General features: G+C 43.2%; 1 protein-coding gene across 4 annotated transcripts in view; it reads left to right on the top strand.

Moving 5' to 3' along the window:
• Window positions 1–14,376, top strand: part of nrp1a (neuropilin 1a) — a 55,346-nt gene that overhangs the window by 12,420 nt on the left and 28,550 nt on the right. For all 4 annotated transcript variants that reach the window (XM_008307645.3, XM_025054341.1, XM_025054342.1 and 1 more), the window contains exons 4-5: window positions 5,480–5,661; window positions 12,040–12,267. In XM_008307645.3, the coding sequence (XP_008305867.1) occupies window positions 5,480–5,661; window positions 12,040–12,267 (410 nt within the window). The remainder of the gene's footprint in view (window positions 1–5,479; window positions 5,662–12,039; window positions 12,268–14,376) is intronic.

Genomic DNA, 14,376 nt, shown 5'->3' with positions numbered 1-14,376 from the left:
AACACTGTAGTCTTTTAATCCTTACTTTTTTATATATTTGGTTTAATACAATCCCCCTGCTTTTCTTTTCAAAGTGCTCAAAGTGAAATTATTCACACTTTTTGGCTTTGTTATGATAACGTGTTCAGAAACGGACCAGACCATTCGGCAATCTCCGGAGTGTTTCTTTGAAATTCCCCCCTAAGGGTTTGTGGCTTCATGTGCAAAATCTTACACTCAGACCCCGAAATATTCTTCTGCTCACATAAACATACAGATTGCAGCTGTACACTCCGCAGCTTCATTTCCGCTCTCGTTCTCGTAGCCGGAAATGTGTGGTCTTGTTTGTTTTGTTTTTTTGTGGAATAAAAAACTGTTTTATTGATTCTCTTTTTATCCTTAATTTTATTTTCGATCGGCCACAGTGAAAGCAAGAATGTGACAAAGTCTAATAGTAAGATATAATGCCGTATTTATGACCATAGGAAACAATTAAGTTTAAAGGTTACAGTGATTACAACAGTTCTAGCATAAGGTTCTCGTGGCCTATTTGCTGTGACCTGCTAGCAACCCGTGTGGGGTTCTTGGCAGCAGTGGTGAGTTATTCCCTTCTTTCTTTCAGCTATATATCACAATGTTGTACATATTGTTGTGCTTGTTGCACGAACCAGGGGGTAAAGGATACAACAATTTAGCCTAAATAGCTAAATTCATTCATTTAAATGTCGGTGACAGCGGACCTCTCCGTAGTGTAATTAGGAGAGCTAATGGATGGAGGAACGGTAGATCCATCAGTGCTAATGATGATTACTGTTTAGGAAAGTGAATACACTTCATGTTCATAAACATGCAGCCAAGGCCACCACAAAATCAGAACCAGCCATGACATCTAAAAATATAACAGAGCTGGCGCTTACCACACGGGGTGACACCCAGAGAGGCACACTGAGCGGACGCAGCTGGGGCTTCTGGGCGGGTAACATACATCATCTCATCTGTCCTTTTTAACTCCCATCCATTCATTTATCCATGTGGCAGGGAGGAGGCAAGGGAAGAAATCACTGACAAGGAACCACTTCTGAACCCATCAGTCCTGATTGGTCGGTGGTTTATGCCACTTTATGGGTTGGCACACTCCGTGCCCTTTACCTCCTGCAATATTTTTTTTTCATGGAACATGAGTGCGAGTGATGATGGCTTAAAAAAGCTTTCTCGTTTGTCCATGCCTCATGGTTGGAGATTTTGGGTTCACGATGATTTTTATCGACTCAACCAGAAACAAAATCGTTTGGGTGGGTCTGTGATTATCGGGGTTAACGTTTCTAGCTGAGAACAATAAATTTGCCGCACCAGTTTATTACCCAGTTGTTCTTCCTTGTCTTTATTACCAATCTGGCGTTTGGGTCGTTACAACTGGATGAGGCTGAGGAAAGAAGCGACATGTTGTGCTAGTTTTGCTTGATGAATGTCACATGCAGCAGAGGAGTCAGTATGGCAGGGGGAGTAGACGGAAACCAAAGGGAGGGAGGGAGAGAGCGAGACAGAGAGAGAGAGAGAGACAGCATTTAATTGTAAAGATATGTCCCCTCCAGGCTCGAAAGACATAAGTCTTGTCTTGGGCCCCATTGTACACACATTAATGATGTTTTCCTGTAGCCTCAACGACACTTTGTTAAGTGAAACTCATTAACACGTGAGGTCTCCAGTTGCAGTCTTTGACGGCTGACAACAAGCTCTTTTCTCTTGCCAAGCTATTCCTGACCTCACCGTTCCATCCCAGAGTATGTTGTTACGGCCTCACCTGTGTTACTCTGAGATGTTTTGACACGTTGTAGGTGACATGTTTCCGTGCAATAGCAATATTATACAGCGACAGCCATAGGGGGAAAAAAGAAATGCCAGAAATAAGTGTTAGGAATGTGTTCTGTGTCTAGTGGAATGCTGGAAGAAAGCAATATCACGCAAAAAGAGATTTTGTTGTGAGGGTTTCCGACAAATAACCAAGCCTATAAACAGACTGAAGAAATGAAACTAAATGTTCAAGGCTTACAGTGTGTTTTCTGTATTAGTGCTATTCCTTTTGCCTCAGATTTTATTTCTTTTGTAGAACCACATCAAGCAGACCTTTTTAGAGGGAGGACGGATTTTTTCCATGGGAAAGCCTCAGGCAATATAACTGTTATATTGTGCGACCAGTGGTTTGTCGCCTTCTCTTCGGCTTCGCAAGTCGGGCTAATGTTCTCCTTTGACACTAGCCGATTGCTTTCTCTCGGCGCCTGAAGAAAGAGAGCGAGCTAATACATTTGAATCCCTAAAGTGAAGGTCGTTGAGAATTACATCCACCCGCCACAATTGCCCTTTTTTTTCTTTTTCGCTTCTCCATTTCCTCCTGTATTGGCAAACCATTTAGACTATTAGCAATGTGGCAGGCTGCTGACTCTGTTGTGTAATCATCTCTGTGTGTATGTTGTGGTTTGCCGACAGGCCCACCCAGACCCAAAGCTACCTAGAAGTTATAACAGGGTAACTAAAGTACCGTATTGTCACGAGAAACTGAATGAACCAGTAGCAGTAAGAAAATTTCATTGAAATAACTTGACAAACCAAAAACAGTGTCATAGTTAAAGTTGAGTTTCCTTCTTTTTTTCTTTTTCACAGTTGTTCACTTTGCATCTTAGTCTTGGAACTATGCACCATGTCCCCACAGGTGTTTAGAGGGGAAAAATTAGGGCTACATTTAACACAACTGGTAACAGGAGAGCCTTTCATAGGCGTCACACTGCCCCATCAGGCGCTCCTCTTAATGTCTTCCAGATGATAAGGGTTTGGATAAAGTATGTGGGCCCACTGGTGCAGAACCAGTAGAGCTCGGGCTGACGCACCAGTCATTTAGACACAAATGGAGACATTTTAGAGGTTCTCTCTTCCATAGAGCACAGCAAAGACCCCCAGGGTGTATTCTCTCCTCCATCTGCAGCCCGTCTCCCACTGTGGGTAAAAACGCATTAAAACTGCTTTTCTGTGGAGTTGCGACGACTTGACACAGAGGCGGCATCAAGACGATTTCTTTCTATTTTCTATGATGAACGTGACGTCTCGGAGGAAAGTATAGTTAAATGGACACAGCAATTCACCGGACGCTTTTTTTTTTCTGCCGTGCTCGTACTCATACGTTTCTGCACCTAGTATATTTTTTCTGCCGTGCTCATACTCATACGTTTCTGCACCTAGTATATCATGCATATGTAAAGGCACACTTCAGTCGTGCTGCAGCCTGCTCTTCTTTCCTTCAACGTCTCAGTGATGCATCTCGGCATCAATTCTAAGGTGTCTGCCAGCACTCAGCTCCTGGCAGTTGCCGGGGAGGAGTAAAATAGCTGGAGAGACCGAAACTCTGAGGTGAATTACAAGTCTGCTGATAGAGCAAAGCAGACCTGCAAAAAGATTGATGCTATCTTTTGTGAGCTGTGAACCAGAGAGGGGAGAGGAGACAAGGAGTCCATAGCAGGAGGAAAGGAGATGGGAATAGACAGGAGTGAAGAAAAGGAGAGGGAGGAGGAGAGTTGGTGAGGTTATGTGGTCGTCTAAGTCTGTTTTTAAACCTTAACGAAACAGAAATGGATTCATTCATAATGAACACAACTCTTACCTGACAGGGATTTCAGATAGTGTGTACTGACTGAACTGCACAGTAGCAGTAAGTAGACATTCCTTGCTTTAGGAGAACTCTCACCTAATTGAAAAACAATTTCCAGACACTGTCAGAACAATAATAAAAAAAACCATATTTTTTCCCCTTGTTTTTCACAGACCAACAGCTGATAAAGGAACTAAAACAAAGTGGTACTTGTAAAAAGCCAAGCTTCACTGCAAGGCCAAGTACAGATAAGCCAAACAACTCAAGCAAGGGGTTTTACAGAAACAGAAGCAGAGATTATTTTACCTGAGTGGATAAAGCACAATATTAATCTTGTAATGTGACATGAAATCCACAGAGCAGAGTTTGATCCTGGAAAGCAGGGCTTTTCGGCCGTTGTTAAAAACAGTTCCAGGTACAACCCAGTCCTTTTCTGACAACCAATTACTAACTGTAATTTCTGAATGTTTGGAGGCTAAAGGAGACCATTTTCATAGTAAAAATGTCCTACCTGTTGATACATGTACCCCCACCTGTGGGACCAAGCCCACCCTGAGCTAACATTCACAGTTTACAAGGCCTTTTTTGTGCAGAACCCCATGAATTAGGTGAGTTCACAATCACTAGACGGGTCTGATGTTTTGACAGTAATTTGGGAATCAAGGTAAAACTGCACAAAAAGGCACCCTTCACCCCAAGGGCACATACTTTGAAGGGAACAGAGGGAGCTCCTGTGTGATTAACGTTAGTGCTCATCTGTTGCACATTATTTTTTTTACATAAATTAAAATAAACTAATATATTCGAATGGCACTAATTTTGTAGTCTCGTTTCAGGCAAAGACAGGGTTTTTAAAAAATGCCCCATAAGTAGCATAGCGTAACGTAGCGTAGCATAACAGCGGTCAGAACAGACGTTAAGGGCAATTTGGAACAGTGGAAACCTGAGCCTAAGCCTGCATTTGGAAGTGAGCTTGCTTCATCACCCACAGTCAAAACACAGCACGGAAAAGTCATCTGAATTATCGCGCAATAACACACACCACGATACACGCACACACACACACACACATACACACCTGCAGTCAGTGAAGCCAAACGAACTGGTGCTGTTAATATTTTGTCTTGGAAACTGCCTGTAATCATGAAGGGGGCTGCTCGGACCACCCTCACACCATGTCTTTTACCATCTCAAAGTTGCCATGACACATTCCATATGTGAGTGAGTGTTTGTGCTCCAGTCCCCGCAGCGAGCTGTGATTTTCTCCCGCCTGAAAACCCTGCGACATCCCAATTAAGTGGCTGCTCCCTGGAATAGCCGTCGGTCTGAAATCTCATTTGAGTGTGTGTCAGTGGGTGGGTGTGTTTAATACTTTTACCATCTGTACACCAGCCTCCGTAGCCAAAGGCCAGAAGAGTAATCATGTTCAGTTGTCATCCTTTCTTAAAGAACAGTCGCAGACATGTTGTCAGTAAACGACAAGTTCCGTAGTGGTATTTATTATGTAAACTGGACCTTGACATTGGGGGGAGCACTGTGTGTGTTTGGACGTGTGTGTGTGTGTGTGTGGGGTTATTGAGGTCAACATAATGAAATCAAATCTTCCCACCTGTTTTTCGAGTTCTAACCCGAGATCTCATTAGTACGCAGTGTTTTATTTCCACCACATTAACTGCACAATATGCTGCGTTGCTGTGTGTTGGCGTGTTCTTTCGGCGACAAGTGTATGTGTGTATATCAATTATAACCGCAGCACGAGCAACATGGTGGTTATTTTCTAAATGAACCCTTATGTAATTTAAGGAAAACAAGCAGACTAAGTACCACACAAGAGTAGGCTAACACTGGCACTTTTCTCTGCAGATATGATTATGTGGAGGTCCGAGATGGAGTGGACGAGAGCGGTCAGCTCGTGGGAAAGTACTGCGGGAAGATCGCCCCATCTCCGGTGGTCTCGTCAGGAAACCAGCTCTTCATCAAGTTTGTGACGGACTATGAGACCCACGGAGCAGGGTTCTCCATCCGATATGAGATCTTCAAGACAGGTGGGTGAACATGAACCGCTGTATATTTAGTATGAAAAATGGCACCGGGGGAAAGCCTGACTTATTTCCGGGTGAAGGTTGTGGCCCGTTTTTAATTAAATCAAACTCAGCGACTTTATGTGTTTGCGATCATTTATTTAAGTGGATTCCAGAGCACCCACAAAACAGGATGCAGCAGTAAAACTCTGATGATGGCTCTAATTTCATGGTTTGTTTGTGAGTTAGTCGAAGCGCCGGAGCATCAAGTATGCACTGGCAATATGGCAGGCAGTATGCTCATTTGAGAACCAATGAATCGTGCACACATATGTTCCATAATTGTTGCAGTTTGCAGCTCACGTGAATTATTGCACAATAAGCACAGGCATAATTCGAGTTGATTCAACAAATGTTGGTCTCTCTGTTTGGTTTGTTGTCAAGTGGCAAGCCAGGACCGGCACAGGAAAGCATGTCAACCTGCCATTAAAACTAATGGCTCACTGCTCGCTGCTCTTCTGTTTTCCAAGTTCTCATTGGTATCGACTTTCCTCGTAGGAAAGTTTTGCAAATCTCTCTCCGTGGTGATTACACCTATGGGCGTTTGACATGAAGCTCTTATCAGAATGATTTGGGAACGAGCATTAACGCTGCCTTAAATGTTTCCTCAGACATGAATAGAACATTCTTTTTATAATAGCTCTTTCCCCCACGAGGTATATCTTACGTGCAATGTTTCGCAACATTAATCTCATCCCTTTTTTTTTCGTGCCTCTTTAAAGGTGTTTGTTTCTGATGTTTGTTGCTCTGTCCCTCCGTGCTAATTTTACCACCAGATATGCTAAGAATTTCTACATTAAAAATGCTGCTAGTGGTCTGTTTTCCAAATTATCAGAAATCAAATAAATCTCCCCTTTCCTTATTTATGCTACCTTTAAAATAAGCTCTGCGGCCGATTCATCCTGCTATTTGAGAATCATGATGTAGCATTTCCTCGGGACAAGTCTATCTTATCGAAGCAGACAAAGTGGGAGTGTGGCCCCATTGTTTGGCTGCCTGCTTTATTTGGACTAAATAAAGCATGGGGAGGACAGCCCATATCTGGAGAGTGACTAGGAGTCAGACAGGTGCCACAGACTCCACTTTCATTAATTAACCTCAGCAGCACACTGTGGGGCGGCCTTCTGACCCCGGAGACAAGATGAATGGCCGTGCAGTGTCCCTCCTTCCTTTTAATCTGGGCCAGTGTGTGTGTGTGTGTTTGAGCTATGCCTGCGTTTGTGTGTCCGCGCTTGTGCGTGTCACAATCACGGCAGGACAGCTGGTGGAGTGTGGGTCCATTTACTCGATCAAAGCAACACTCCACCCGAACATACGCAGGCTCATCAACGCTGCCTTGTTCCTCCTGCCGCCACGTTTTCTTCCTCATTTCAGATCAGACGCCTTGATTATTAACAAGGCCTGTTTTGGGACCAGGAATGATAAGAGATGGGATTCTGGACACGTCCGTACGTCGCCAGATATAAGAATGTAAATATGGATAGTTGATGAAAAGACTGGACTAGAAACTACGATAAGAATCAGGGTCTGAGCTGACAGAATGTACAGAGAGGCAGATGGATGGACAAGAGAATACAGGAGATTACACTCCTGAGTGCCCCCTCCCCCCCTTCCTGCTTTTGTTTCTTGATTCATAATATACTCAGATGTTGTGCCAGAAGCAGGGCTCAAATATCAATTAACAGCTCTGTTTGTGAGAGGGAGAGGGAGCGGGGGAGGGAGGGTTAGAGAGAGAGCAAGGGAGGGAGGGTACTTTCCAGGCAGAACAAGAGATACAAAGCTAGTTTATTAGCACAGCTTATCAACAAGCAGCATATTAGTTGGGAAAACATTGCGTTGGCTAACACATGTAATGTTAATGATGCTACACAGATGGTCTGATAATGGAAGGAGGAATGGGGGAGGGGCTTTGCATTTTTACATTCCAATGAGGAGCAATGCAAAGTTAAGAAAACAGAGGGGGGGGGGGGTTGGAGCTGGATTTAAACTGAAGATGAACCTGAAGGACCAAGACTGTTTTCCATCCACCGTTTACATGCAACACAGTTGTGGAATGTGGAAACGAAAACCAACATATGCAGAGGCTCATATCAGGGTTCATACGCCAGTTTTTACATGTGAGTGTTTACCCACTTAAGCTGTGGAGTGTGAGCGCAGGCTTTCATGCGCTTGAACACGCCGGCGTTCGCAGCCTCGGCTTTGATCAGCAACCGGCTGCAGAGTGTCTAATTAGAAGGGAACAGGTTGTTTTGCGGCTCTCCACGGCCACTTCCACATTATTCTCTAACCCTTCTCTGCTCTTCAATCCTATCCAACCATCTTAATTAGCATGGGCTATTTATTTTATAGCCTGCAAATTGGCAGCCACGCTCCACTGGCTGAAGTCTGGCAAAAGATGCTAAGGAGTGTGATGGGAACAGATAGGAAGTTGTCAGAGTGAGGAGTGTTATGTAGATTTTGTGTACAGCCTGTAGACGGTGTGTGTGTGCTTGTGTGTGTGTGTTTTTAAGCCTTTCATAAAATTATGAAAAGAAATGTTCAATTGTAAGAATAAGCGTAACAAAAGCCCACGAGTGTTTTTGGAAACCAAATCCATCTGTTCTAAGAATCAGCGTTCACACACGACATATGGTTCTTTTTAACAGTGCTGCAGCTTTTTCATCAGAGCCACATCAATGCTGGCCGAGGACCCATGTGGGCGCCGAGGCACAGATAGTGCCATTTACGCCTAGAGGAGCTGCTCAGCATCCTCTCACTGTTACTCAGCAGAATGACTGACTGCTGAAAGGAGCCCCCCACCCATGTTTTCCCTTTTTACGCTTTAAAAAAAAACCCACCACCATTCACACTGAAGGCCTGTTTATTGTGTTGTGATGCACGCACATTCTACTATGATCACACACCTGTGAAAACAGTTTTAAGGTGTGTGTGTGTAGGGGGGGTCTGACAGAGGGTACATTTTGCCTTCACGGATGGCGCACCCTTCTGACAGAGGGTTCATTTTGCCTTCACGGATGGCGCACCCTGACGACATAGGTCACATATGGTACGGAGACGCGCTGTCATCGCACACACACACGGCCCTCATGGAAATCCAACACAGCTAATTTCTTTAAGGGGGACTACAGGGAGACCCACTTCCCTTCAGTCTGACTCTCCCTCTCTCCCCCCCCCCAGCCCCCCCGCTCCCAACGGCACCGTGTCATCCCCCACTGATGACGTTCCAGACACAGTCAACACACTAAATTCCATGTCAGGAGTGCAGTGCCCCAGGGTGTGTGCGGGGGTAAATGTAAACCTGTGATTTCATCTGTTTGAATAGCTGACAGTCCACGGCCTTTATCAGGGTTAATGTTTGAGGTAGCGTTCAAAGAGTTAATTTTCCAAGGGCAGTTAATGTTGCTGGGGGCAGGGGGCGTAGTAAAGGTGGTGAAGGCCCAGAATGGAAGGGTGGTTTAACTGCTAATGATTAGCCAGAGAGAAACAGTGGCCTAAAAACAACACCTTCAGTCTGTGCCGCTCTGTCATGGAGGGGCAATTGGATGAAAATGAGGGGCAAGTCTTAGAAGGCGGAGAAAAACACTGACGAAGTGTCAGACTTAATGTTGTTGTTCTTATGAGTAGTGTTGAGTCCCTGATCATGAGGAACCTTAAAAACCCCTATTAATTCAGGAGGAATTCTAAATGTGAGAGAACCAAATCAGATCGCTGTTAAATATCATTTTACCGGCCGTTCCGTGGCCTCTTAAAATATTTGTTTACGTCTTCCTCCAGTGGAGAAGCGTCTTAACATAAAAGAATCCATTACCGCCGGCCGTAAACGTAGCAATGCCTCGTTGGAGGTTGACAGTAAATGCAGCAGCGTCCAAGGTTGCTTCTTTTTCTCTGGTTTTACCTCCCGTCATAAATTCAGCTGTTTGTTTAAAACCAACAGATGGGTCAGTGGGTGCACTGCGGCCGAGCCAATGTTGGTATTTTTTAATTTGTGGATAAATGAATCAATCTCTTCATTTTTTTTTTTTCAAAAACCGATCTCTCGTGTTTTCAGTTTCTCTTAACTGCCGTCGTCTTGTAGTGACAACAAAGCATGCTGGGTGTACCGTCAGGAGCTCGGTACGAAAGCCCTCCCGTCTTGAGAGACTCCAGATAAAAGAGATGATTATCTGGGAAAGAGAGCAGCACTTTGTTCTCTCCTTCCTCTGTGTTCGGCCATGATACCTTGACTGTGTCCTTTGTATTTTTTTTTTATTTTCAGAGAGAGACGGTTGTGTTAATACAGACATTAAATTTGCTCAAACTGAAATCAACCCTTGGCTCCAGACTGGCTTTGAATCGGACTTAATCCCTGTTTATGCAACTAAATATCATCTTCGCAGATTGTAAACATTTGCTCTTTGTTTTATGGCAGGTAGAGACAGGAGACACTGTGTGAATCAGCGGCCACAGCATTGCATATAAACAAGGCGTGCGATTTTCGCGGCTAACATTGTAAACATATCCAGTCTTTGAAGTGTTACACAAAACAGTGACTAATTGCACGACACCGCAGTATGAAGTGTTTTTTAGAGCATTCTGATGATGGATTTGTTGATAGCAGATTTGAAACACAAACACGCACGGATACAGCTTGAAGAGTTTTCTCAGTGTCTTACTGTTTTTTGTCAATTGTAGGATTAGATCTCGCTTATCCAAGATCTAAATAAAATCTCTCGCTATGTTGTGAGCGTGGGAACAGTTGTTGAGAGTCACTGTGTGGAGGTCTGATACATCCGTCCACTTCTTTAACTTCCTCAACTTAAAAAATAACACCTTTTGTATTTTGTATTAAGTATTGTGCTTCTTTGTGTGCCAGTCGTGTGCTTGGAATTTAACAGCTGACAATTTCCTCAGACCAAATTAGTTTCTGACTACTGCCTCGCTGAGATAAGGGTCACGATGGAGGCTGACAAAACAGAAAAAGTCGCGCTCCAAGCCAATGTCCACAGGAAACTTAACACACCAAACCAAAGTGCAGTCAAATACTGCAGCTATTGAAAAACACTTAAAACCCTGGGCACCTATTTTTAAGGAAATAGCTCACAAATCTAGCCCTCCTTACAGAAAAAAACTGTCTGACATTTCTCAAAAAAATAAGGCAAAATGGCAGCATTTGTCCACCCTCTCGGCCCGCAGACTGCTCCCTTTCTTTTCTTTTTTTTTTTTTACTAAATCTCTGTTTCCCGGCCACAGGAGAAGCTGTGAAATTAATGGTGCCAACTGTTCTCAAAAAGCCACACTTTAGCTGCAGCAGTAAATGTCATCCCTCCCCTTAGAGTCAAAAACCCCGCTTGCCATGGCTTTCAACTTGGGAAGAAAGAAAATCAAATGTCTCTTCCCTTTTTTTCTCATTCCACTAGTGGACAGGCTGGAGTAGAGCTGATGGTTCTGAATTAGAGGCCCAGGAAAAAACATGAATGACGGAGGGATAGCTGTTCACTGCATTTAACTGACATGATGTGAAAATTTATATATATAAATATATTCAAAAATATATGTACATATACACACATATATAAATATATATTTGCATATATGTTTATATGTGTCTTTATATATTTAAATAGATATTTATTTATATATATATATATATTTATATATATTTATATATATGACTGACTTTTCAGTGTACTACTCCGCACTGTAGTACCCTTCAATGTGTCTTTCCCAGCAGCTGTTGCCATCAGTTATTTTTATTAATCACGCGTCAGTCATTCCGGAGTCGTAATCCGGTTTTCATGGTAGCCTGAAAAGTGGTTAACACTGGAAATGTGTTAACGCTCGTCATCAGCAGAAAGGCAGCTCTCTGGGGAGCTGTGAATAAACATTTTGACTTTCCCCCGTGCAAAGCCACGTACTTAAGTGAACGTGTGTGTTGATGTATGCACAGCCATTGCTCTCATCTACCATCAGCAACACTGTAATTTTGCCTGAGCACCTCTTGTGTGTTTAGCGTGAGAAAATATGGAGGGTGGCGTCGTTAATCAAACTATTCATTCATTCGCAGTCGCTGCGGTTGCACGGATTCAACACACGCACACGCGAAAAAAGTGACGAAAAAGCACTCACACATCCATTGTTCCGGTGCAAAGTTTTTACGACGGTGCAGACGCAGATGTTAACTTAAGTTAAAAAGAAGAATGAACATGAACAATGTCTTTCATCTGTCGGTCATAAATTAACAGACCAGTTGGAAGGAGCTTCTAAATGCCTGCTAACAAAATCACTTAAACCAATCATCCCTGCCCTGTCTTTGTCTCTGCTTCGTTTTATAATCTCAATCCCTCTCTCGTTTCCCTTCCTCAGGTCCTGAATGCTCCAGGAACTTTACCTCCAACAGTGGAGTCATAAAATCTCCTGGTTTCCCAGAGAAGTATCCAAACAACCTGGACTGCACTTTCATGATCTTCGCTCCAAAGATGTCTGAGATCATATTAGAGTTCGAGAGCTTCGAGCTGGAACCAGACCCGTCACCCCCTACTGGCGTATTCTGCCGCTATGACAGAATTGAGATTTGGGATGGTTTTCCTGGAGGTAAGCAGCAGCTGCAGCAGTGGTCTGTGAATTCTGTGCTCTGTATTACCTGTCATGTATCTAAGAATAGAGACTATAGAAAAAAAGAAAGTTAGTAGGAAAGTCTCCCCTCAGTTATTTGAATACACTTTTGCATAGGTGCCACAATCTCCCAGTCTGGTATGGCTCATTAACCAACTTCACTCCACCAGTTTTACTGCACGGTAGAAACTGCTATCCTATAATGAGAGATAGGGGGAGGGAGGGAGGGAGGAGGGGGTGTTCTGCCTCTATTGTCACTGCCATTCCAGAGGGTGGGAATGAACAGCTTTACATTATATGATGGCGTTTATTCAGGGGAGTCTTGGCGCGACTCCAAGGGTCTGTCGTCGTGCGTGTAATATGTCATCATTGCTCTCCGTCGGACAGTTCCTGATTATAAATGCCGCCCACCCTTCTTTCATATGTCACAGGCTGCATTGTGTCGAAGAATCCGTCAATGTCTGTAAATTCTGGAATTTGTGATCGAGTGCATATTCAAGTCATTACTCCCAGGAATTCTTCTGCATTAGGAGAACAATTGAAACCATGCAGAAAATTACTCCAAAGGGAATTTTCTCTTTGTAAGAAATGTTCATTAAATCAACTTTAGAACCAGTTTAGCCACAATTTGTTAATGTTAATGGCTTAAAAAAAAGAAGAAATGAGCAGGAGAACAGGATAAATGAAGAGGGAAAAGTGTGTGTGCCGTTGCACAAGATAAGGTTTTTGAACTTTGTAAGTCAAATCGCCTCTTGATGTCTTTGGGTTGTTTTTTTTTCCTTTGGCTATTCCAGTGCAGAGGAGATGAAAGCTTTTCTCACCTGTCAGCAGCTGAAAATGGAGAGGATTTTATCTGGTGGTGTTCCACTCGGTGCTTATCACTGATCTCTGCTCTGAATTTCAAGTGATGAAGTTGAAGTGTAAATCAGTGTGCTTTTTTTCCAAGTAAGCTTACTTAAAGTTTACTTTTCTCTGAGCTTACTTTACATGGACAAAGTTCTAAGGCAATTTTAAAAAAACAATCTTCATATTAAATGACTCTATGAGCTGTATCTCCAAATATCAACTTGTTTTTCAGTTCATTTGCAAGAAGGAATTTCATTTTTTGTAGGGTTCTGATGAATATTTGTCACACCAGATCAAACAAAAATAAACAAAGCTAGTTCAAAACCTGATAGAAAAACTTCAGTTTTAACAACTGTCCATGAAACATGGTTAAAAATATAAAAAGGTTTGTTTTGTTTTCAAAATTGTTGTTTTTCAAGGTTAAAAACCTTGATCAAATAAAGCTAAGCTAATTTCAGCACCTCATTCAGACGCCTTTTTAAACTAGCACATCTTTCTTTGAGAGTTTTCTCTTCACTTACCAACTGTTTAAGTAAATAAGTAAAAGATCCGGAGTGACGCCTCAAGTCTGACATCATCACCTTGAAATGAAAAACAACCAAAAATGACCTTTAAATCAAAAATGAATGAATTTTGCAGCACAGAAACAAGTGGAAAACTCAGATCCGTCTCCTTTACCCAACACTGAGTCTATTCAGGGCCTGACATATGACACTGACCACTTTGCACTGACATGGCATTACACTCTTCAAACTTTGTGACACACACACACACACAGCCTCGAAATAAAAATAAGTCATGGTTGGAAAATGGTACGCGGCCTTTGCCAGGTGGTTCCTGCGGTGCCCGTTGGATCGATAGTGCATTATCACAGAAGGCTGGAGTCAGCGGCTCGTTGTCAGGGTGTGTGCGGAGCTGAGTGATGCCCGGGCGAATGCATCCCTCCATGACGCAGCATGGGGGACTCGCACCTCCCCTCTACCACTACCACTTAAAACACACCCTGCTGGTTGGGCGACACAAAGAATGGAGCTACGCTCCAACATAACTTTTTTTTTCTTTGAGTTCATAGCAGAGTTCTTTCAACATTTGACAGAACCTCAGAGGTGCACAGACAGTTAGAACCTGGGTTTGTACAAGTGTTAATGTTACCCATCAACTGTTCTAGAGGAGCTGGGCTGAACTGTCATTGGCTGCTGATCACAGAATCACCAATGCTGCTCCCAGCTCAACAGTGTGAAC

Source organism: Cynoglossus semilaevis, chromosome 3, assembly GCF_000523025.1.
Source record: "Cynoglossus semilaevis isolate Cse_v1.0 chromosome 3, Cse_v1.0, whole genome shotgun sequence".
NCBI classification, from domain to species: domain Eukaryota; kingdom Metazoa; phylum Chordata; class Actinopteri; order Pleuronectiformes; family Cynoglossidae; genus Cynoglossus; species Cynoglossus semilaevis.
The sequence above is the reverse complement of the archived record's forward strand: the minus strand, read 5'-3'. Positions and strand labels throughout refer to the sequence as shown.